This window comes from Sinohyriopsis cumingii, chromosome 2 (genome assembly GCF_028554795.1).
Source record: "Sinohyriopsis cumingii isolate HCF-2022 chromosome 2, ASM2855479v2, whole genome shotgun sequence".
NCBI lineage: Eukaryota > Metazoa > Mollusca > Bivalvia > Unionida > Unionidae > Sinohyriopsis > Sinohyriopsis cumingii.
Window position 1 is genome coordinate 81,452,805 of NC_142962.1, and position 26,167 is coordinate 81,478,971.

The 26,167-nt window shown below is 35.6% G+C and overlaps 1 protein-coding gene across 3 annotated transcripts in view; it reads left to right on the top strand.

Annotated features, from left to right (window-relative positions):
- Positions 1 to 26,167, top strand: part of LOC149805275 (steroid hormone receptor ERR2-like) — a 236,276-nt gene that overhangs the window by 157,719 nt on the left and 52,390 nt on the right. For all 3 annotated transcript variants that reach the window (XM_089949034.1, XM_089949044.1, XM_089949054.1), the window contains one exon: positions 17,819 to 17,935. In XM_089949034.1, coding sequence (XP_089805160.1) covers positions 17,819 to 17,935 — 117 coding nt within the window. The remainder of the gene's footprint in view (positions 1 to 17,818; positions 17,936 to 26,167) is intronic.

A 26,167-nucleotide genomic window follows, 5' to 3' on the forward strand; every position in this document is an offset into this window, starting at 1 on the left:
GTTTTTGCTGTCCATTCATCAGTTGTTCCATCTGTCTGTCCTTCCAACAGTCATCAAAAAATAAGCTGAATAAACAAAATCTATTTAGACAAACCAATCAAGATTTGAGACTTAAATGCCTTGAGTGGGTCCTAAAACCTGACTATGTTTGGATTGCTGTGGCCAATTCTTTAAAAAAAAAAAAACGTGTGTGTGCACATTTTTAAAACTTTATTGACTTTAACATTGTTGGTAATAAAACCTTGTAAGCACATTTCAGAAATAATTACTTGACATAGATAAATAAAATTAAGTGTCTTTTATTTTTGGAAATCTGATTAGATTTTCAGGTTATTATAGCATGTCTGAAAATGTCTAGATTTCAGAACTTTTTGGGATTTTAAGTTTTAACAAAAACTTTTAAGCATGATCACAAATAACTCATTAGAAGTAGGTAAATGAAATTTAAGAGACTTGTTTGTATTAGTATATAGATGACCATAGTTAACTTAGTGGCTATTTAGGAAATTTTTAACTTTTTTGTTTACACATTTTTGAATTTTTTTGACAATCCTGTTACCACTAATTATTTTTTAAAAAAATATTTGAGATAGGCAAAACAAATTTGCCATGCTTATTTTTAGGCATATGTACAGGACGTTTGTTTTATTTTCATGTTATTATACAATTTTTAAAACATTTAGTTTTGAATATTTGGAACCTGGACTTTTTGGTCATCATGTATTTTGAAAACAAAAATCTTTTTTTGTTGAAGATTTCATCCTCCTTGCACCTCTTTTGAGCAGATGTCAGACTTCTATTTTGTGCAAGGCTGAAGCTTTCTGTGTGCTCCTTAAGTAGCTGAACTGTTCTGATCTCATGAGAAGACTAAAATTCAGAGCATAAAAATCACGTCTACATATCACATAAGTATAAAGTATATCAGAATCAATACCCAATTCTATTTTATTCCCCTTGCTATATTTTTCCTTTCTATCAGTCAGGTACTTGTCATGTTGGGAGGGTAGATGTGGAGACCAGTTTTTGCTTACAGAAGTACATTCCTTTTTGTGGATTTAAATTATTAGTAAAAGATTTCATTATCAGTTACAGGCGGGTTACTTATATAGACAAATTTTCATTAATAGGTTTGGATTATATATCATACAGTACATGCTAGATATAGGTCCCTGTCTATTACCGGAATATATTGATTAAACAGATGTACCAGGCCACTCAGTGATTTTCCCATAAACTCCAGGAAGGGGAACAAGACTTAATTAATGTTAGAGTTAAATGTTTTTGCAGTTTTAAGTATTTTTGCATATTGCATTAATTATCCAATCTGCTTTTAAAATTAGCTATTAATGAAGGGTTGCTGCATGATAAGAGAGATGTACTCTTTAATTACATAGAGAAAATTGGCAGCAAAAACAGCTCTGATCCAAAAGTATACTAGGCCTAATCAATTAATTTGGTCTTTTTAAAAATCTCAAGAGAAAAAACCCACCCATCCATAATGTGTAAAATTACTATATAATTATTGACAATTCAGTTTACTGATGTTGAAAGAGATTGATTATAAAGAAGATGACTTTGTTCTTTATCATTTATGTTCTTGGTCTAGTTTAGCATGGTAAAATCATGTTCATTTATTCTGTCATGTTTGTACTATACCCAGGCATGTTGATACATTTTTTTTCCTTAAAAATATCTTTACTGGCATTGTGTGTGCATTGTCAGATAGGTAGGATTTGCTATAACCAAAGAAGGAAAGACAAAACAAAAGAATTCTTAGATTGCTAGTATCATTCACACCTGGGAATTTAGGTTCCTGTCTGGACAAATGTTACCAACACGTTCCTATGAATGAAAATGCATTCATTTTTCTAACCTTATAGAACTTCATTATTTTACAGCAAAATGAATTGCTTCACTAAAATATTGTGATGATGGCAGTGTTTTTATATATATTAAAAAAAACATGTATGTTCATTCTTCTCTAAAATTGAGGTGTTCAGAATGGGAAGACATACAGCTCTCCCTCTACATGGTAGTCAGGGTCCATAACCATTGACCAGTGCTATTTACAAGTAGTATAGTTACCTATGGGCATAGAACTTGTACAATGCATTGTACAGAAATCTGACCTTAAAAGTTCACCACATATTAAGATATTAAGAAAAGTTAAAATGTTTAAATTACTTAATGATTAATTTCACAGCTGTACATACATGCTGAGGCTGCTCATTGGTTTTCGTTGCATCTGCTGTATAGGCTTGAACTTGGCAGCTTAAAAAATAAGGCAACACTATATAGGTTCATTTATTGTTGAGTCAGCCTTGGCAGAAGTTTGACAGCAATCGTTTTGATGTCTGTTTTACATATCTGTTCATACTTCTTTTCTCATGATGATTGATCTCAATGCTGAAGTCTATCTGTTAACTTGTATTTTAATACCATTAATTTCATCCCCCTCTCTTCTGATTTGGAATGTAGTATCAGTATATATTGACATTTAAGTAGTTGAATAAATGTTTTCATTATTGTGGCTTGGGAGTGGGGTCTACATAAAAGTTGTGGGTATCTGGTGGTATTTGTATTGGATATGAGAGAACTTTGGGAAATTGACCATTTGTTTTTATACTTGTATTTTTGTCTAAAAGAAGTGGCCATTTTAACATGCTTGGGCTGCATTTTCCTTCATTTAAAACATTGAATAATGCACATTTTATGACTGAGTTTGTGGTTTTGCAACTCTTGCAACCATTTTTCAGCACATGATAGGCTGTACATGGCAGCCAGACTTTGTTGGAGGAAGACCCAGGGAAAGCTCACATACATACTCATGTTGGCATAGTTGAGATTCAAACCCACGTGGACATAGATGAGACATGAGTGATTTCTAAATGTGAGCACCTTAGACTATTTATTCACCCAGGGCCCCTTTTTATGATTGAATTTGGCAAGACTGGAAGTAGATTCTCTCCAGAATGATTGAATGTGGAAGGAACTGGAAGGAAGGAAGTTAAAATGTGTGATAGAAGTACTGGGACAATGCTAACAAGAACTTTAAATTATTGGAGGATTTGTTGAGATGTTCATTAAAACCAGTTTTATACAAGCTACTGGTAAAAGGGTAGTGATGGTTGTAATGTGCTGGAGAATATATATTGGTGCAATGGATTCATCAGTGTATGTCATTTAAAAATGAATTGTGATGGTTGGAACATGTATGTTTATGCCCATCTGCCCAGTGACTTATCAGCATCATTATCAAGGAGGTAATTTCTGTAAATATAAAGCAACAAGATGAGTATTGGATGGAAATGTATTTTATAAAGTTGATACAGAGAATTTTATTTGAATAAAATGCAATAACTCCTTTTGAAGCCTAGACTTTGACCTGTCGTACATTGTAGGACTACTGTTTATACTTAATGCTAAAACTAAAAAATTGCAGCTGATCATCTAATGGGCTTTAGAATCTTACAGTTAAGTAGTCTGAAAACAAAATTTGGTAGTTTCAGGCACATGGACTACTGATTTGTCCATCCCTCTCTTTCTTCAAGCATGTAAAAAAAAACATAGCAGAAACTGTTTTCCAAGACCATTTTCCTTGTGTAATGTGTTTGCACTAAATGACCAGGCCTGTGCCTACCATCATTTGAAGTGCACATTCAGAAAGCACTCTCTAATTATGACCATTTGGGGGATGAAGCTATTGAGGCCTTATTTGTTTGCAGGATAAAACATATTAAGTGAAATTAGACCACTTCAGAATTAAGATGGGATACAGCAGGTCCTGCTCCAGAATCTACGATTGCAGGATTCATGCTGATTTATCAAATCCCACAAAAAGTTCAAACTAATTATGTCAAAATTGTTGATCATATTTGCAAGATCAGGCCTGGTATACTTTGTAAAATCTCTACTTTGGTGTGAAAATTGCCTCCTTTTTTCAGCTGTCTGTGCAGGTCATTTAACCATTTATTGTCATCTGTCTATAATTTTTCAGATTTAAACTTGAACTGCTCTGGTGGCCAAATTAGTCCACTTTGGATGCAGGAGGTAGTCATGGGTTTAAACCATGGTCAAGTCATACCAAAGACTTATAAAATGGTACTAGCAGTTGCCTCACTTGGCACTCAGTATTAAGAGGTTAGTGTTATGGCTGGTCAGCCAGGTGTCAGGATAATGTGACTGGGTGGGACATGATGCTACTTGTCTGCGGCATGATGCCCCAGAGCTAGAAATCACTGTCAACTGCCACACTGCAGACATCTTAGGAATATGTCTAAAAAAATTGTTAACTCTGCATTAAAAATCCAAATCACACTCACACACTGATTTAAACTTGTGAAGAAAACAACCAACAGTGGAGCAATTTTGACCAAATGTAGCTAAGAGCAGTCTGGTATGAAGGGCTTTCATACACTGATATCACCTGGCCATAAGGTTTGTGTGAAAAATCTGACTATGCAGAACACAAGTTACGCTTGTCTGCAAACATTCCTTTTAATGATCATAAATGATTTCAATTATGGGCAAGAGACTCTGCATTTTGATTATGACTGAAAGACTTGTAATCAGAGTGTTGTAAAATAGGAAGTAAATTAACAAGATAAAATATTATAATGTTTGGGAGATGGTTTACATAGGATGTGTTTTTACAGTACAGAACTACATAACTGCATAATCCTGCAGCGCATATTGAAAAGGTTAAACTCTTACAGTAAATTATGCCAATCCACCATCAAATCTGTCTGCAGTTTTTTAAAAATAGATAGAATTTTAATGATTTATTCATGAAAGCACTGAACAAAATTTCACCAAATGTGAAAGAAAGGATTTCAGGTTTGTACAGATGATGTTTTGCCATTATTTATGTAGCAGCAATTACTAAAACAAATAACTTCATCAATTTCACTATATAAAAAAATAGAACTGAACCAAATATGATAGAAAACAACCTTGCCTGAAGGGGTTTCAGGTTGACAAATGTTTATCTAGCATCAAGCTTGGCTGCTGTTACAAAAAAGTGGAAAAACAGTCCTTAACCCTTTATCTTGTAGCATCTGTTACAATGTAGACCATCCATATAAATGTGCCAAAGTCACAAAGTGCAGTGTGCTATAAATTTAACACCTGTTATTTGAATGACTGTGTGAATAGGCTTGAATTTATCCTTTTAGCAGTATAATACATGTCAAGTTCAACATAAATGTTTTAACCATTTTGCCTATAGGTAGGTACAAGAATAAAATCTGATCTCTGTAGTTGTATAATCACTTTCTCATGGAAGATTTTTTTCTATTTGCTTCTAAATATTGAGAGAACTTGTTCATTGTGAATCAATGAAGATATGTGAACGTCCTTAGCTGATCTTTCTCAATCTCTAAATATACTCATTCACATTTGTATCACTCAATCATCCAAGTTATCAAAAGCGATGTTGCGTACATCAATATTGGAGCCTATATATTATTTAGTGAAGCCTTCATAGTCATAATTCTATCATAAAAACTCGAAAGTGTAAAATGAATCTGTAACTGCCATTTTGGATAGTGGAGAATATATAACTGAGTCATAATCTGTTATTTAAAGTAACTATGTTAAATAGCAACCAGGTGATGTGACATAATGGTCAGTTACCTCAGTGACTGTGGTTTCTAATAAGGGATTTTCCCTGAAGGTGGTGCTACAAAAAATGTTTACCCTCAGCATTGAAATACACTTCTATGTAGATGGTGTGCTGCCATCCAAATGCACTTGTATGCAAATGGATTGAGGTACCAGTATGTTACTTTCATAGGAATGCAGTAAAGGCATCCAAAAGTGCTTATACCAGGTAAAGAGTTAAGTGAATTCAGCCAAATTGACAGAAAGTATCTTGGCATAAAGGGCATTCATAGATGTGCTAACAAAGATGATCTGCCATAGAATATGTCCACCATTGCTAAAATTTTAAAAATTGTAAAAATGCTCAGCACAATTTTACAAGGTTTGACAGAAACCATCTTAGTATAAAGGCAATTAGTTTATGCAAATGATGCTGATTCATCATTTAATATTGCTGCCATTTCTAAAAATAGTAAAAGCTTAAATTGACAACTTCTTAAAGCTTCTAAACAAAATCAGATTTTGACTGCATTTGATGGAAAGGATTTGCAATTTTTTTTGTTTAACTCCATTGGTGGAGGAAGCGTTAAGGAAGACTGGGAAGTTCCACCAACCCATGGGAGCCTACTGGCAAGCTTTCTCACATTATCCAAGTCAAGACTCTAATGCATTCTTACAAATCATTCTTATCTGCCATCATATATGGCCACCATTGCTAAATACTCAAAAAACCTTGTGCAGCAGAATATGACCAGCTTTGAGAGGAAGCATCTGTACATACAATATTCGACAAATGCTGATATGCAACAAGGTATCGGTTAAAGTTAAAAAATATAGGGAAACCATGAAACTGTTGTTGCATAACATTTTCATTGAAGCATTGGAAGAAATTTCTGTAGAAAGCATCATGTTGAATAGTATTTCTTAGTCGACTGTTTTTGCATTTGCCAATCAGGTAGATGTCATCCATTTGAAAGTGAGTGATCTCAGGTCCACATGGGCCTATTGTTTCAAATGACAGATTAATTTTCATCCAGAATATAAAGTTCTAGAGTAGGAATATGTCCTTCAGACTTAAAAACTGGGGAACAACTCTGCAGCCAAAACGGATGGCATTGTTGTACTGATGAAAGGTTACAGGCATGAAATTCTAATTTATCATACTTGTAGTGTACCATTCGATTCGAAAAGCCAGTCACCAGTATGAAGAATGTTGGTGTGGGTTTAATGCCATTTTCCAGCATATGATAGGCAAATATATGGCAGCAAGTACATCTTGTGCAGGAAAACTCCAGGATGAGCCATGACACACAACACACTACTGGTTAGCTTTCTCACATTGGCCAAGCTTGAGACTTAAACATACAGACAGAGTGAAATTGCAGTGATCAGTAGAGTGAGCTCTTTGAACCACTCGGTCACCTGGGACGTATGAAGGAATGCTCTTCCTTTGTATCACCGTTCATGATACTCTTGTAAAGTCTGACATTAACTGTGTACTGTAAACATTGATTTTCCATATTATTTGCTCATAAGAACTACTGTGGTGTCCCCTCCCCATTATACTTGATACAATGTACATATGTCTGTAAATTAAACTAATTTGCAAATTGCACCACCATCATAAAATGGAATAAGGGAAATCAGAATCAGTCAAATATAATCCTATACAGGTATAATTACAATGATACTTTGTATTATGAATAACAAAATTACATTTTTAACTTTGAAATAAGTGATTTTATTGAGAAGAGAGAGTGGGAGAGAGAGAGAGAGAGTCCTCACTAGTGAATGCCACTAAGATGCTATGTAATTTGTCCAACATAAATACAAGGTATAATAAGACTCCTAACAGTCCGATCAAAGGCATTCATTTGTTCCAACCAATGTAATTAGCTGTCATTAAACTAATAAGTGATACAAGTTAACTGCCCACAGGCGCAGGTCCAAGTAGAAGTCACATCAGCCTACTTTAGCATAATCCGAGTACCATGTTACATTTTTGTTGATAAGATCCATTTAATGCCAATCCTTTCATTCTCAGTTTACTTTTTGAGCATAATTTGATTATTTGTATGATGGATAATCATAATTTGATTATTCATATGACGATTTATCAGTTGTACTTTTTTTTTAATCATAATTTGATTATTCGTATGTCGGATAATCAGTTGTACTTACTGACCATAATTTGATCATTTGTATGACAGATTATCAGTTGTACTTTGTTTTAACCATAATTTGATTATTCGTATGGCGGATTATCAGTTACACATTTTTACATTTTACCATAATTAGATCATATGTATGACGGATAATCAGTTGTACTTTTTGACCATAATTGGCTCATTCATATTAGGGATTATCAATTGTACTTTTTTACCATAATTTGATTATTCGTATGATGGATTATCAGTTGTACTTTTTGACCATAATTTGGTTATTGGTATGATGGATTATCTGTTGTACTTTTTGACCATAATTTGGTTATTGGTATGATGGATTATCTGTTGTACTTTTTGACCATAATTTGGTTATTGGTATGATGGATTATCTGTTGTACTTTTTGACCATAATTTGGTTATTGGTATGATGGATTATCAGTTGTACTTTTTTACCATAATTTGGTTATTCGTATGATGGATTATCTGTTGTACTTTTTGACCATAATTTGGTTATTGGTATGATGGATTATCTGTTGTACTTTTTGACCATAATTTAGTTATTTGTATGACAGCTTATGTTGTAATTTATTACCATAATTTGATCATTTGTATTATCTCTCAGTTGAACCTTTTGACCATAATTTGATCATTCATTTAACTGATTATCTAGATAAAATCTGTGCCCCCAGATGAGTATAGATAATCAGGGCTTGACCTAGTACTAATATTAGTACCCTTACTCGTACCTCGTGGACAGGGTACTAACATGAGCATATACGTGTTAATGGAGCAAGCCGGGTGTGAATCACACCCGGCGCTCTCTTAGCCTAATAATAACACTTTAAACATATTCCTTGCATATAATCCAATAAATTGAATAGTCCTCTTATTTAATACCGGAAATATCGAAAATCATTGTAGAAATAGTTGAGAAATCTCGTTTACCTTTTTTAGCCGATATTTTCGTTTAGATCGTCCGCCATATTATTTCAAATAATGATTACTTCGTTCTCAGCCTCGTTTGTTTGTGTGCCATATAAGGACATTGACGCCTTATTTGGAAATGTAAACAAATCGTAGTAAAAATTTGGCGCCGTTTGGGTCAGAAATTCTGCGCATTAAAAGTAAATACGGTTTATCAGCAACTTTGAAATTCACCAAGAAGCGATTATTCGCACTTGATTGATACTAATATAGCGTATTATATCCAAAATATGGTCTGGCAAGCCTTACGTAGAAAAGGGGTCACGGCGAGAGTCTCGCGTTATCTGTCATGGCGGACAGTATAATGTTGGAGTAACCATGCCAATTTATTTTATCGAATAAGGGCTTAATAAAGTCAAAATAAGCCAAACTTCTTTCACAACATGATTATACTTATGTAGTTGATTTCTACACTGTTTGTTTTTCTGACTTTAGCGATGATATTTATTGCTCCATTACATGATATGGAATCAGTTCGTAGCCTCAACCACAACAAATCAAGTTGAGGCTACGACATCGTAGCTAGGCTTGACCATATTTTTTTCTAATTAGGAAAAAGAAATTAGCCCCCCCCCTCCATATACCAGATTTACCGGATGAAGAATGAAGCGAAGCGTATTGTATCTAGGTTAATTGCATAAAAAAATTTGTATTGCTATTTTCAGGCATCAAATTGTTTACTTCTTTCACTTGTGGGCTTTGCAGCAAAACACAGAAATGCTTCACCCATCACCTTTTCTGCTGGCAGCATCTTCAGATTCCTGAATACACCTACACAGTTTCTAAATGTCAGCTGCTGAACCAATACACTATCTTTAGTATAATTTTATTCTGTTCAGCCAATACACACACACACCATCATTTGTTTGCCCATCGTTTCCACATAATGGTCTCCCTTTTAGAAGACTACATTGTGTAGGTGGCCTTACAAGAGGAAGGTCTGTTAATGTAGGAAGATGAAACGGTGTAAATGAAGTTCATTTTTTTTCCCTTCAAAAATATGCCTCATTGTCAGTGGTGTCCTCTTTATTAAGAGGGGCCTTGTAGTTTGTGGGGTTAGACCCATGTGCTACAGCCTATCAGCACACAGTGCTGAGGAACAGTCTTGGTTTAGAAAATATGTATACTAGCAGTTCAAGTTTGAGCAGATATTTATCACAAGTAATGCTTTAAAATATTGTATTTTCGATTATGTTGTTTCAGTGTTATCTAAGTTTAAATCTGTAATAGTATTTGGTCCAGACTTTCTTCAAATTAAGTATATATGGTAGTGGCAATACACAAGTCAGTGTTTCCATTTACTATCAGTCAATTTTGTGGCCCCTTTTTTCTTGGTAAGCAAGTGTACTTGGGATATGATATTGCTGTGAATAAAATCCATCAAGAAAATGGCAAAGGATCATGGTGTTAACTATAAACAGAGGCTTACTGGAATCTGACTTTCAAGTTTGATTTTGTTACTGTATATATCCCATGATAAGTCCATACTTGACGACAAGCCTTAACTTAAAGTTTGTACAAAATTTTGAAAAATATATGCTACTGAAATCATTAATAGTAAGCTTACTTCACACTTTCTGACAACTTTATCAGGTTGGACCCTTGGGTTTATCATGGAAGAAATACTGTTATCTTGCTGTGCATTATTAGTTTTTGGTCCCAAGTTGAAAAGATTTTGAAACCAGCATATGGTCCCAACCACTTCCCTGGATGAACTGAACACCTAGCTCTAGAACAAATTGGCAAAGCAAAGAGCTTTCTTGTGAGTCAGTTTTTAATATATCTTTTATCCGAGTAAAAAATTTCAAATAAGGTCAATAATGAGTGAGATCCATGCATATTAATTGATATTGCATGTGATTGGTTGAACTTGTACAGATTTTGTAGCATATTAGATATATGACTATTGATTCAGACATGTCCTTGCTATTGTTGATATGTGAGCCCATTTGTCTAATTTATCACTTTCGTAAATAAACTATCAGTGATCTTTAAAATATATATTACAAGCTGATGGGTCATTGATTTACTTGCAGATATTATGATCTACAAGGCAATATCTGCTGCCATCTGATGTACCATACATATTCATGTACAAGTCTAGTCCAACTGCACATAGCTTGACCCAGATCTGTTGGCACACGATGCGATGGCAGGCTGAGGTCTCTGTTGTTTACAGTTGGACTTGACTTGTAAATGTTTATATATGGTATATCAGGGTTTTATCTACCCACGCGTCAAATACGTAGACTTTTCCGTAATAACACACAAAAATAGTCGTCTGTACGTAAATTGACGCACACGAATGTTACGTTTTACTTTTTTACTTATGAACAAAAAACAAAGGATCCGTCTAAAAATTGTTGCCAGTAGATAAATTGACGCACCCCAACTACTTTAACAGCTACATTTACAACTCTCTCAAACGGAAAACACGCGCACATCAGTTTCTTACGCAATGTTGTCATAACACATAGGGTTAAAACGGTGTGTGGAGCCTGGAGCTGACCTTTTGTGACATGTAACTGTCGCATTGTTTGTAGCAACATGATCTTAGTACTGTATAATCAACCCATCCAAGAAAGAGGTGGAAAATAAACACGTAATTTTAAAGTGATTCTCACGAGAAACTTTTATTTTATGCGCACCTTTGTCACGCAAGTGAAGCAACAATTTCCCAATTTTATGCCTTGTACTGTTCCAATATATTGTCAGCATTCGATTGAAAATGGAAAAAAAATTGTCCCACCAACAAAAGTTGCAGTCCCGTACCAGAAGCATATTGGGCATACCTGAAGTGGCTAAATTTCCAGATGAGTAGAACCAGTGGTTGCCATTGAGTTTAATTTTTTAACTTCTTCACACCACTTACACATAACTCTTGTTTGTCCATTAAATTTAGAATGAATTATGTCAGGCCAAGGAAACGTCTTACTCCAGTCACTAAGCTAAGCATCACACATAGTGTTCCATGTGAAATATCAGTTCTAGCAACTTCTAGTACTCTTGTTGAATCTCATTACAATCTTCGCTAGTCCGAGTTTCCTCTGACCCTTGCTGCCCTATTTTTGATATTTGGACGTTTATGCAGGGGTGTATCGGCATATGGTAGCCGCTTGCTAGCCGGCTTAACAAACTATAACGACCGTTCATCGAGATATATCTGCATGAAATCGATAGGAATATGATTTATTTTCTCCGAAATAGCCAATATAGCATTCGTTATGTCTTTAATCCGCTGACAAACGAGATGTAACTACAGCTTTGATGAAATTTGACCAGGAACTCGCCATTGCATTCTGAGTCACATGACTACAGAAATTCTCGCAACCTACGTGTCAATGAAATCAGAGGTCTAATAATCACGTGATATCAACACAATACCATTTCGAAAGTTGCTGTACGTAGAATTCGAAATATTAATTAAAAGTCACGTAATACTTGTACATAAATATAACGAACACTTAATTTCCAACATAGTTATTCTGAGAACAACGACTAGAAACCTGTCGGTATCGCAGCAAGGTGGAGAAAACCAGATTTATCAAGCACGTGTCGAAAATGTATTTTGTTGGTATCACGTGACTACCGCATTGACCTATGCTCTCCGCTTTTTGAATCTTTGTTTTCCATTTACAGATTTCTGGTCGTTGTTTTCAGAACAAATATTTCAGAAGTTTGTTTTTTCATTTTTCTGTAAATAGTACGTGACTTTAATTTATATGTTCGATTTGTTTTCCTACAGCAACATTAGAAATGCTTTATTGTTGATATCAGGTGACTTTGAATTCGATGTCATTAACATGCAGGTCGCGAGATGTGTGTAGTCATGTGACTCGGAATGCAAATGCCGAGTTCCAGGTCAAATTTAATCAGCGTTATTGTTTCGGCTACTTTGTCAGCGGATCAAAGATATAACAAATGCTCAACTCGCAATATCTGAGAAAATAAATGATATTCCTATCGATTTCATGCATGTATATCTCGGTGAAAGTTCGTTAAAGTTTGCTAGGCTGGCTAATAAGTGGATACCCTGTGCCAACGCCAAATGGTGTCGGCGAATTCCAACTTTTCGATAGGGATTGGACTCTGATCCTACACCCCAACATAAACGTCCATATATATATATATATATATATATAAAATGGGGTGGTAAGGGTCAGAGGAAACAATGACTAAATCTTCGCCAATTTGCCCCAAAATACTTATCCAAATTTGCAAACAGCATTTTGTCTAACTCTCAACATGTCTTGATTTTGAGGTCACATGCACTGCTTATTCGGATACACTAGGAAATGAACACAATAATGAAATGTTAAGTTGTTCATCTGATGTACTCTTACACAAAAGTACATCACTGGGTCTTTCTGCCTCTGAATTCAGCCATTGTAAATATCGGTACATTTCCCACCACTCTCCAGCTAGTCAAGTCTCTGAACTTGCCGCCTAGCTGTCAGATGTACTCTTACAATGACAACATGTAACGCGGGGGGGGGGGGGGTGCTTTCGGCCACTGAATTTTATCACTGCCAATATCAGCAAAGCGAAAATGATCATTTGATCATCACATTTTCCCACTCAGCAGATGGTTGAAGCAGGACTTGCAAGTACTTGAATTTGCCGTCCGGCAAATGTGTGCCTACGGAGGTCTCCTTTATAAGTGATTTTTTGCATCCCAGGTATATAAAAAAATTGCGTCCAAATACGTGTGATTTGGACCTCGAACAGGTGGAGCCGTCATCACGCAAAGATGAGGTAACGGTTACTCGTAAGATGAAACGTAGCTTGTGCAGCAATGGTTGAAAACACAGTTGGCATCGTTTTCAAAAAGAAGTTGAGTGAAGAATGTGACAGTTAAGACACCTTTATATTTTGCCATATATGTACAGAGGCACAAAAAAAACACCATGACAAAATGTGCAAAAAACAATAACTTTCAGAACAGTACAATTGCATGGCATGCTGGGTTGCCAGAACACAAACTGCTGATCGAAGGTCCACAACACTAGGCAGATTTGAATGCAGGGTTACAAAAACGTTCTTCCATACAAGACAGAGAAGTGAAAGTGCAACTTAAGCGTGTACATTGGTTGAGTGTAGAAGACATTCCTTGTTTTAAAATACAAATATCTTCTTAATTTAATACACGACTTAGCGGCTGAAGAAATTGATGCCATTGGAATTTTGAAGAATTCTACCAATCAGTATGACTCGGCTACTACCTGTTCAGAGTTGTTGTTGTATGGTTTAACGCCATTTTTCAGCACAAGATAGGCTATACATGGCGGCCAGTATAATTGGTGGAGGAAGAACCCTGGAAAACCCCGGGTACTGGAGCACCTATCAAACATTGTTGAGGATAGTCTTATACATGACATGCAAAATTCATCATTTGTGTCAGCAATGGCAGATGAAAGTACTGACATAGCCAAAAATAAATGCCTTGTCATACATGCTCAGATTATGTCTGATGATGACATAAAACCTTCAATATTTTTAACAAACATATAATGTTCAGATGCTTTTGGCAAGTGAATTGGCTTTAGTCACGTTAATAACTAATACTTTTGTTGTTGTATTTAAACAATATTTTAAAAACTGAAAACTGATCATCAACTAGAATAAGACTCATGGGTTTGGATTTTGACTCGATGTTTTTTGCCTTGATGAGTCAAATGACTTACATGAAGCCATTTGTAGATAAAACACTGGTATATATTTGCCTTTCGGTGAACTCATTCTCTTCTGGATGATAATACCCTTAAAAATAATGATCACTTTTGAATGCATTGTTGCTTTAAATTTGCAGATAAGGAAGCCCCCAAACTGGGCAATTTGCACCTGGGCACCTTTATTTCATGTAGATGGGAGTGTACATGTTCTGGCAATTGAACAAGACATTCAGCTCCAGCCCAAAGTCCAAAAATTTGGGCATTCTTAGAATTGAATTAGACTGTTAAAATCAAATACATAATCTACGTAACTTTGTTACTTCTACTAACATGCTGAACTAAATTGCCCTGATTTAAAGTTCACATGTTAACATTTTAGGTCAGTAAATATATATCTCTTATTTCTTCGCTTTTCTTGTCCCTCTTTCTGTATGCATTCATGCCAGAGATTTTGATGTTGATTTGCATCACTTTTTTAGGTCTGTCTCTTTGATTCCCATACAAAATAGATGCATTTACCAATGCAAAAGTAGCCTTTTTTGCATAACAGCTTTGATTGTAGAAGAGATGTTTCAGATATTTTTTTTCACAGTTGTCTGACAGTAGTTGTCTGAGTTAATTCGAGATGAGTGCTTACCAAGTATACATTTTATGACCCTATTACAGTGAACAAGATATGTGCTTCATTTAACTAGGCAGTTGGATAACACTACATATCTGCTATATTCATTCTATCCGCATCCTGAACATTGGCACATGAGAACCTTTTACATCATTCTATTCAGCACCCTGAACTTTGGTACATTATCACTTATTACATCATTCTATTCAGCATCCTGAACATTGGCACATGAGAACCTTTTACATCATTCTATTCAGCACCCTGAACATTGGTACATTATCACTTATTACATATTCTATTCAGCACCCTGAGCAGTGGCACATGAAAACCTTTTACATCATTCTATTCAGCACCCTGAACATTGGTACATTATCACTTATTACATATTCTATTCAGCACCCTGAACATTGGCACATGAGAACCTTTTACATCATTCTATTCAGTACCCTGAACATTGGTACATTATCACTTATTACATCATTCTATTCAGCATCCTGAACATTGGCACATGAGAACCTTTTACATCATTCTATTCAGTACCCTGAACATTGGCACATGAGAACCTTTTACATCATTCTATTCAGCACCCTGAACATTGGTACATTATCACTTATTACATATTCTATTCAGCACCCTGAGCAGTGGCAAATGCAGTTGGCAAAGTCTCAAGTTATATTGACAAAGATTATTCCTGAATTTTGAGTATCACATACAACATGCTCAGACAGATAATTAAATTCGTTTAAATCAAGTTTTTACCTCAGCTGGTCATAGACCAGATGAGGTTATAGGATGGCATTTTACCCATTGTCAATTGTCTGTCTGACTGTAGAAGTTATTGCTACTGCTACTAATCCTAAATTATGTAGAGGATTGCCATGAAACGTTACACACTCATTCATTTGATGGTCTCAGTGGTGTCACTCGGGTTGGTGTCACCCAGTGCGGTAGCTCATGGTGTCACCCCCATGGTCCACCTTCCGTAACAGACCATACAGAATCCTTAGTAATGTCATTTTGGTGTCACCCCCTCTGATGGTGTCACCCGGTGCAGTGCGCACCCCCAGCATCCCCCTAGCGACGCCACTGCTGTGCCTGCTAGTCATACTATGATCAGTTATCTGCTTATGAAATCCGACTAGATCGAGCAGTGTGTGCTCTGTAAAATTTGCAATTTTTCATTTTGGTGTCACCCCTCTGAGATGGTGTCACCCGGTGCGGTCCGCACCCCCCTAGCGATGCCACTGGATGGTCTAGTTTGTCCTAAATGAAATTGGTGCCACTCAGACATCTAGTATGACTGCCAAAGTGGCTATCTTGCAAATCTTGTTATTACTATTCCACCTGAATGGATGTTTATATTAACATGGAGTTTTCAAACAAAGAAAATCTGGTTTGTTTTTAATGGAAATGGCACTAATCTTTTGTAAAAGTCATACAGGTCATATATGCATATTTATTCATCTTAAGTTAAATATAAATTATTTTAAAATATAGTACTAAATTTGTTTAAACAAAGTTTAATCAGTTCTGATCATTGAATGCTCTTCACCTTAGCTGTCTTCAAGAAGCGGATGAAAATTATGGACTTTTTTCAATGGTGACCAGGTACTAAACTGGGGTCTTGAATTTAGCACATCGAGTCAGATCATCATAGTACAGATTTGTTTATCAACATGTATAGATTTAATTGTGATATCACAGCATGTGACATTCAATCCGGATTGGACTTGATCAAACCTTTCGGTTGATTTCATCCAAAAATGTCCACAAATTTAACAATGATTTTGCCTTATATACTTCTTGAGGAGTGTAAATAATGACCTTCCAAAGGAATGTGGATGTATGAGGATCCAAATAAAGTAAACAATTGCCATTTAAAGGTATGTGGGATCAGTTTCTAAAAAGTGACATCCATTACTGAAATAATTGGTACTGAATGATTGACAACATGACCTATATGACTTCTATTATAATATCCAATTCCTATATCTGATATGGCCACCACAGCAGCCATCTTGAAACCTCCCCACTTGCACCTTAAACAGGGCACCCTCCCCTTCCCATAGTACTTTATTTCTTATTGAAACACCTGTCTTAAACTGACATCACCAAATTAAAGAGCCTGGGACAGTATTTCATTAATATTGCAAGATGCTTGAGAAGTCTTGATCATAAAATGGGCATCAGTACATTTACTGTCTTGCAGTTTTGAACTTTAGTTTACAGTGTACTTGAATAATTAGAAAAATATAATTACCAAATAATTAAATAACATAATTATGTTCACCCAGTGACAATGTTCAACATGCCAGTAATGAAAAGCTTTGTCATTTCAAGCTTGTCAGATGTTTTCATCAAAATTAGTGTTTTGGCAGCTGAGAATTAAGACTGTAATGGTTAAGTTGTATGCAAAACTACATTATAATTTTATATACTATGTGAAATCAAATGCACATTATTCATGATTATAATCAGTGTACAATATATACTCCCATACAAGTCAAGCCCAACTGCAAGTAACAGAGACCCTGTTCAACAGGTGTATTATGTGAAAGCTGATCTAGGTCTCTGGATTTTGCAGTTGGACTGGACTTGTCAGCAAGTATATATACAGTAACAGTTTCAGAAAAAGATTTAATCAAGATAATGGGATTCTTGTCCATACCCATGTACTAATAGGGTCAATAAAATCCTGAGGGTCTTTATAGTGAGGGACAACTACTGTACTTGGATGCAATTTCAGACCATGGATGTTTCCTTTCTAATTGCAGGTAATATAGAATATTCATGTCCAGCCAGTGGAGACTGTGAGATTACAAAAAGACGAAGGAAGGCATGTCAGGCTTGCCGATTCCAGAAATGTTTATTTGTGGGAATGCTTAGAGAAGGTTTGAAGTTTATTTTTGTTATGGGTTTTTTTTGCTTGTTTTTAAGTGTAGTAAGTTTATTTTTCACAGGGACCTTAAAGTACTTACATTATTAGTTTGTATGTTTACATGGGCACTGTAATTTGACCTTACAAAAAATCTTTGGAATTTAAACTATTTCAAGAAATGAATGAATAAAAAAAACTAATCAGATGTCAAAAGTACAAGTCTAAGTCTGAAGTAGGTGACAAGAAATCATTGGCAGTTATTAACATCCAGAAATTCTTGCAAAATGGAAGTCTTCACTTATTTTTACAAGACTGACATACCTAAATTATTGGTAATCTCAAGCCCAGTAATACTGTAACTAGATTTCCATTTCTGTTGCATGAAGTTTCAAAATACAATTTGAATCTCTATACTCAGGTCATGAAAGGACCCATTTTAAGGTCAGATTGGCCACGAAGTGCAGCAGCGAGTTTGCCATCATACCCGTTTAAACACTAGAATGGACTAAATTCAGCAATGGGCAGTGATTGGGCATTATCACGAGTTGATTTAGGCATGTTTAACTATGCAAGGTGATTTAAACATTGACAGAATCTATATTGTTCATTTTTCTTATGTATCAAGATGTTATCATGCAGCTAATAAACCAGATGTAATATTTAGCCAACAGTTAATTATCCATTGATTTTCCTTGCCAGCTATTTCCTGAATTTAGCCCATTTTGGAATCCTTTCAGATTTAGTGACCTAACATGCCCATTCTGCACTGACTTAAAATTGTACTTTGACCCAGCAGAAAATCCTAACACACCCCATACTTAAGCATGCAAGCAAGTTCCAGTGTTGTTGGCTGTTACATGTTTATATGGTTTTAAACTGGCAAGATTTGCAGGACTGTAAAGAGAATGACAACAAGACTATTACCTAGCATACTTCTTACCAGTGTGCACTTTTACATGGGTATGTCAGGCTCCAGTTGAAATGTAAAGAGTCATAAGGAAATTACTTTTAATGCAGCATGTATTGCTTTGATGTTTAAATTTTAAAAAAAAACATAATCTCTATATAATAGCCTGAATTTCTGACAGATGTTTAAGGCTTGAATAACACTGTAATCAGAGCTAAACATTGTACACATGGAAACCTTGTTTTATAAGACCAGGGTGAAGGTCTTCATACTTTGGTTTAAGTGGCAGGAGGTAGTAGTCTACTGCCGAGCTCTGTAGCATCAAGGTCATGAATGATACACTAAAGTGGGTGGTATCATAGAAAGGTAGACATGTAGCTCTACAGTGATACCAAATAATCTGGATGTTCAAGTTGCACTACAAAATACAGAGGGAAAAACTTCATTTTTTGGACCCATTTTTTTTTTCACACAAAATTTCGTCCTTGGTCAGAATCTGAATTTTTGTCTGGATTTTAGACTTTTTGGCCTCAGATCTAAGGCAGACTGGTCTGAACTGCACACAGACGGGTGAACCTTTGCAAAAAGTAGGATAAGATGGGCATTTGGAATAAAGAGTGTTCTCGATACAAAAATGATGGGTCCATTTAGCAAAAAAAGCCACCAAAATAAACTCTAACTTCTGCTCATGCGTGAGTAAAATAGCCAATGAAAAATGATGTTTCTAACACAACTAGGCATTAGGTTGACGGGAAATCTCTTGGAAGTGGATTTATTAGGAGGTATTCAGAAATAGCACCCAAAATGTGTTTCCTACTCATATTTCAGGCGAAAATGACAAAAACCTCCAGGGTTAAGAAACTTTTGTTCCTTTCAAGTTAAACTAAATGCAGGCTCAGCAAAAAGAGGGTTTTCTTGTTTGATAAACTGCTCTTAACTATAGATTAAATGCTGTTGGATGAGTTCTTGGTTCAGTGAACTCTTTTATATTTATTATATACAAATTTTAAGTACTATTTCATTTGTTGACCATAAGCCAAATATCTTTTTTTTTTTTTGTGGACATTTTTAATGACCCAATAAAAGGCAATAGGATTATGGATTTGATATTTTAGTACCCTTTTGGCCAATAAAGACAGTTAAATAATTGTGATGAATGAATGACGCAAAGTTCATTGTTGTTTGTCAACAGATAACATCAGCAAGGTGAATACCGTAGTTCCCATACATCCTGTACTGAGTTGGTGTATGGGAGATTGACCCTGAAATTTTAGGTGCAAAAGTTATAGAATTTGTGTTTGATAATTATCAAATTTTAAGTCTTTGGGGCAAACAGTGCTGTATAGTAACTGGCAGATTTTTCCATCTACAGATGCTTAAGTTTAGTGAAAAAATTTCAAAAAGATGCTCATTGTGCAGTTTATAAACATATTTGTCTTTGGAGTTGAGACTATTTAAAACTATCATGCAACATGATTATATGCAATGAATTATGTTTATTTTTTTGGAGTACTACAAGGGTAAATGGATTGCATACATTACTACAGGAGGACTCTCAATTTAAAAAATTTCATTCCTTTTTATTCTCACAAAAATGATTGGAAATATTTCATCCGAGTTTATTGCGGTTTTAATTCTGAAATCCTATATACAGATAATATTGTGCTTTTTCCTTACATCAGATAACTACAAACTATATAAGTGCTTGTCTTTTCTAAGTACACAATAAGTAAATGTCAAGAATAATCATGAACAATTGTTTTTGCTGTGGCATCTTGAACTGCTTCACTGATTTATGCCTTGCAAGGTATGACCCAAGTGATGCCTCAGATCATAAAACATTGTCATGCAGGTAAAAAAATGTGTTGGCCTGATTAAGGGATCGTGTTTAGTTTATTTCTTTAAATCTTGACGTGTTTTGCTAAAAAAAAAACAAAAAAAAAACATTTTATGCCAGACACAAATTAGCCTCTGCACATCATAAATTTAGCTTGTAAAATATGTAATTGCACATTTCTTTTCTCCTCAGTTTTACATGCAAAGATACTCCTGAGACAATGTTGTTTAGCACCACATCAGCATATGAAAGGTTCTATCATGCAGAGGGAATTCAAGTATAGTGCCTTGCCTGCACATTTCTGGTCATCAGCACCACATGTTAACCACAGAGCCACCATGTCTTCTGCATGTCGGGGCCCTGAGTGGCCGAGTGGTCTAAAGTGCTCACCATTATGGATCACTGCCATCTCACCTCTGTCTGTGTCGGTTCGAGTCTCGGATTTGGCTAATGTGGTTATGTGAGAAAGCTTGCCAGTAGCTTCTCGTGGGTTGGTTGTTCTTTCCATGTTTTTTTCCGGGTTCTTCCTCCACCATTAATACTGGCTACCATGTATGGCCTGTTTGTGCTGAAAAATGGCGTTAAACCCTACAACAACAACTTCCTCAGTTCAGTCTGCCATATAAACATGATACTGGCTAATGATAAGCTTACAAACACTATTGCCCCTTTCTCATCTGAAATGATCATGCATTGATTCACATTTACAATTATGGAAGGATTAAAAGTAGCTCAGTGGTTAGCATGCAGGACTCCAGATAGAAAGGATATGGGATTGAATGGTATCATCAGATCAGCCTGGGTTAGCTACAGATGGTGTGTCCCATACTATAGTTGCCTCTGCACTAATGTTACTTGCTGTAAAACACCAGACTAATGTAGTTTTTAGTATTTTAAGAATAGTTTCCACAAGTGACTGTAGTTCTCAACTGTCTACAGCTGCCAAACCTTTTGGATGGCTTGCACTTGGAGTAAGGAAGAACCCCTACCAATGTTGAGCTCAGAAAGCTTAAAGTTCAAGGTCACTGTGACTGAATGAGTGTATGTATGTGTGATTGGAATTTTTGACTTAGCTTTCAACATTTTTTCAGTTATATCACTTTGATGTCTGCAGTTTAACAGCTTATAGTGATTTCAGTCACTGGGGTATTATGCCACAGACATGTAGCATCATATTCAACCAAGTCACACAACCCAAGCTGACCAGGCCTAACACTAACTTCTTAATGCTGAGCACCAAGTGAGGTAGCTGCTAGTATCATTTTTATAAGTCAAACCGACATTCCAGCATTCTGAAGCAGATGCTCAAACTACTTAGGCCACCAGAGTGGTCACCGCCATCTATAGGTGCTAAACTTAGGGAATGGTTTGCATTTGGAGTACAGAAGAACCCTATCAATCTTGAGGTCAAAAGGTCAAAAGAAAAGGTTACCATGATTGCAGGAAGGAAATGTTTTCTGTACAATTATTCAAGTTCTCCACTATCCACGGTTACCAAGCATTGTGGAAGGCCTTGTAAGGAAGAAACCTATTCATTTGGGTCAAATGGGCAAAGACAGGATCACTCAGACTAAAAGATGAAGCAAGAGATCTGCACAACGATTCAAGTCTTCTACAAAGAGAACTATTAAACATGGCTTAGGTTATAAGGTGTCATTCATAGTACTCTTTCTTATTCAGTATATACATTTGATTTTTATCTTTTTTTATGCTGTATAATACATGTAAATTTGTACATCACAAAGAGAGATGAATTATAATAATAAGAATATTAATGAGGACTTTGTATAGCGCCTAATCAATAGAAGCTCTAAGTGCTTTACAACATTAGACAACACCTATAAGATAAAAAACATATAATGATATGATTACAAAAACAAACACCATGAAATTAGAAAACATTTAAAAAAAAACATGCTGAGAATATTTAAGGTAGGAAACATTATTAGGTCTTTAAGTTTGTTCTTGCAGTCGAAATAAGTGAGCTTTGAGAGCCTTCTTGAATGTTATCACTGTGTCTTTGTGAGTAAGTTCAGTGGGCAATTCATTCCACATTGCTTTGCCCTGGTATGCAAAAGAATGCTGTCCATATGACTTTGTTTTCATACTTGGAATAATGAGTATACGATTGTCAGAAGAGGAGCGTAAGTATCTTGCTGGTGTGTACACATGGGTGAGGTCAGATAGGTATGTTGGACTAGAGTCTGACAGTGAAACATAGCACAGAGAACAAATTTTGTATTTGATTCTGGATCGCATGGATAGCCAGTGTAGGGTACAGAGCAGTGGGGAGGTGTGCTCTGATCGTGGTACTCTAAGTATGATCCGAGCAGCTTTGTTTTGAACTTTTTGAAGTTTCAGGAGCAGATATTGAGATGAACCAGACAGAATTGAGTTACAGTAGTCCAGTCTTGAAAGTACTAATGAACACACAAGTGTTTTAGTGGCATCAACTGAAAGATATTTGCGAATTGAGCTGATGCGTCTCAGCTGAAGATATGCAGCCTTGCATATGTTCATGACATGTTGGTGCAATTTGAGAGTACTCTACACCTTGGATGGTAGCATCAACTTCAGTTGGGTGGCTAGATTTATATATTTGGGTGTCATCAGCATACAGTTGGTGAGACACTGGATGATGATCTATGACACTTGAGAGCGACTGAGTGTATAGAATCAAGAGAACAGGTCCATGAACAGACGCCTGTGGAACACCACAACATAGATCAACTGGGCTGGAGTGTATTCCATTTGCAGATACAATTTGTGTCCTGTTGAAAAAGTAGGACTTGAACCACAGTAAGGCTGTGTCATGAATGCCATATTTCATTTTATCAAAGATTGATATTGATATATCTCGTGCAAAACTTGTACATTTTATAAGTTTATTTTATTTTCAATTTTTTATACAGACCTTAATAAGCAATTTTTAAAAAAATCCTATTTTCATTTTACCATTTGCAGCATGTTATCAAATTACATCGATGGAAAAATTGGTGCATTTGGTTTAAGATAATTAATGCAGTAGAATTAGAGATTTAACCAACTAAAACAAACTTAGGAAGTGGGTATATCTTGAAGGTATCCAAAACTTAAATGATATTCTGTCTATATTTGGTTCATGGTTAGAGGCCACAAAAATTAGTTTACCACTGCACTTGTCTTGTGGATATGTTAGAATGTATTTTTTTCAACCAAATTTTATTGGTGTGTCTCACACAAATATCTGAGGCAATTTGGAGAATCACCAACTGAAAAATGTGAAAGGAAGGAAGAGTTTGACTTCTGATAAACTCCTGTTCCTTTAGTGAGTAGAGAGTCAGTTCCTTCAAGGAACTCTTGTTTATTGTAATGCTATACTTTATATATGGAAAGAGCATTAGAATATTCTTAAGATGGCTTACAGCAGCAGTTAACATATATTCTGCATATATACCAAGCTGACCTTGTCAGTGGACACCATTTCAATCAACAGATTTATTGACAACATAGATCTGAAGTAGATCAGGGAAAAGCTGGAATTTAGGTCTTTACAGAAGTGTTGATATATTCCTAATCAGCTGAGTCCCTAATCAGTCCAGTATCATTGTAATTGACTTGATTTGCTATCAGACAATGTGTTTTGGCAAGTCTCCAAAGGAAGGTTTGAAACCACATGGAGTACCTGTTCAGAATCCAGAATTTGTCAGTTTGGCAGATGTAGGAAAGCACTTGATGATCTTAATGACACAACGTCCTTGAAAAGCTTTATACTATGCTTAGAAATCAATGAAGAAAGCACATTATTGTATACAACTATCCAAAGTTTTCCTGCTGTTGAATGCAAACCTTTTTTTAAAGATCAAAATGCATCAGATCCTTAAAACATTATGCATACAAAAGGTGTTGAAACACCTTGAGATTGTATAGACCTTACCAAAGTTTTCCAACTATTGAATATGAACGTTTTTCAGGACAAAAGGCATTTATTCCACTTATGATAATTACCTCAGAAATATATTATTTGCCACCTAAAGCCCCATTTTGAAATTTGAAAGCCAAAGAACAGCTGATAGACCTTTCTACATGTCAGTCAGCCTTATTTAGCAGCTCATTATCTTGTTAAATATAAAACAATTACTGGTTTGTAAGCCTCAAGGCCTGGTGTGGGTCATTACATAATTGTTGGGAAACTTGTGGGAATGATATCTACCAATTTTAACTAAATTGCAGGAAATATGTTGAAATCTGTAGTTGCAATAAGACAGTTATAAAACTATTGATTTGATAATTCTCAAAGTTTAATATTGATTGATTGATTGTAATTTTATGGTGCACCAGCACTTTTGGGCTATTTAGCACTGTAGAAAAGGTTATATATAACGTGAAGTTTAACATTTCTTTTACATTTAATTAAGTAACAAGTCTGTAAAATTTTATAATTTTTTTTATACATTAGAGATTTTCTTAGGCAAAATAGCATCGTGGAGCTTAGACCAAATTTCTGAAGGTCTGTTGTAGTTGATTTTTTTGGCTGATATATGCACATAACTTGAATTAAAATAGCAATGTATTGAACAGCCAAACCTGTCTTTGCACCTTTTGGAAAGTGATAAAGAGTTTCCTCTGAATCAGGTGGTTGCTTAATAGAGGCTGATTTTATAGTTTGGTTAAATTGACTTTGGAAAACTGGCTGTTTAAGACAGGTGATTGGATTATATAGGCAGCCCTTAATGAAGGTTCAACTGTATTACAGGCGTTGTCATAGTTTTGATGCCACCTATTGAGAAAGGCTGATATAACTTCCTTCCCAAAAAAGGGCTTTACAGATTTGATAAATGCCTGGGTCTGCTGCTTTAACATGTCATTGGAAATGCATGGAGCTCCCATTTCTTATTCTATCTAGAAAAGTGTGCCATCACTTATTATCGATACAAAAGTAGTTGAACGAGTACTTAAAAATTACACAAGTTGAAGATCATACATTTCTGTTATTAGATACAAAGAAACAGGATATGCTCTTGAGTATGTGTGAAACATTTGGAAATTTCAAATTGCACTCCAGTACTAGAGTCCAGTTTGATATTATGCAGACGTTACATGCTCAGTCATTTGTTTAAACTTCACTAAAGATAAGTTGTGGCTTTTCCATTTTAAATATTATAAAGTCTTTACATACAGGCACGTACCATATACTACACAACTGTCATTTACAAATGTACAGGGGCCCCGAGTGGTCCAAAGCGCTCAACGTTACGGATCCCTGCCATCTCACCTCTGTCTGCGTGGGTTCGAGACTCAGGTTTGACCAATTTGGGTATGTGAGAAAGCCTGCCAGTAGTTTCTCATGGGTCGGTGGTTCTTTCTGGGTTTTTTCCTCCACTGTTAATGCTGGCCACCATGTATAGCCTATCTTATGCTGAAAAATGGTGTTAAACCCTACAACAACAACAACAACAACAACAAATGTGCAGACCTCACTCTCTTCCCCTTCCCTTCCTCCATACCTGAATAGGGCATAG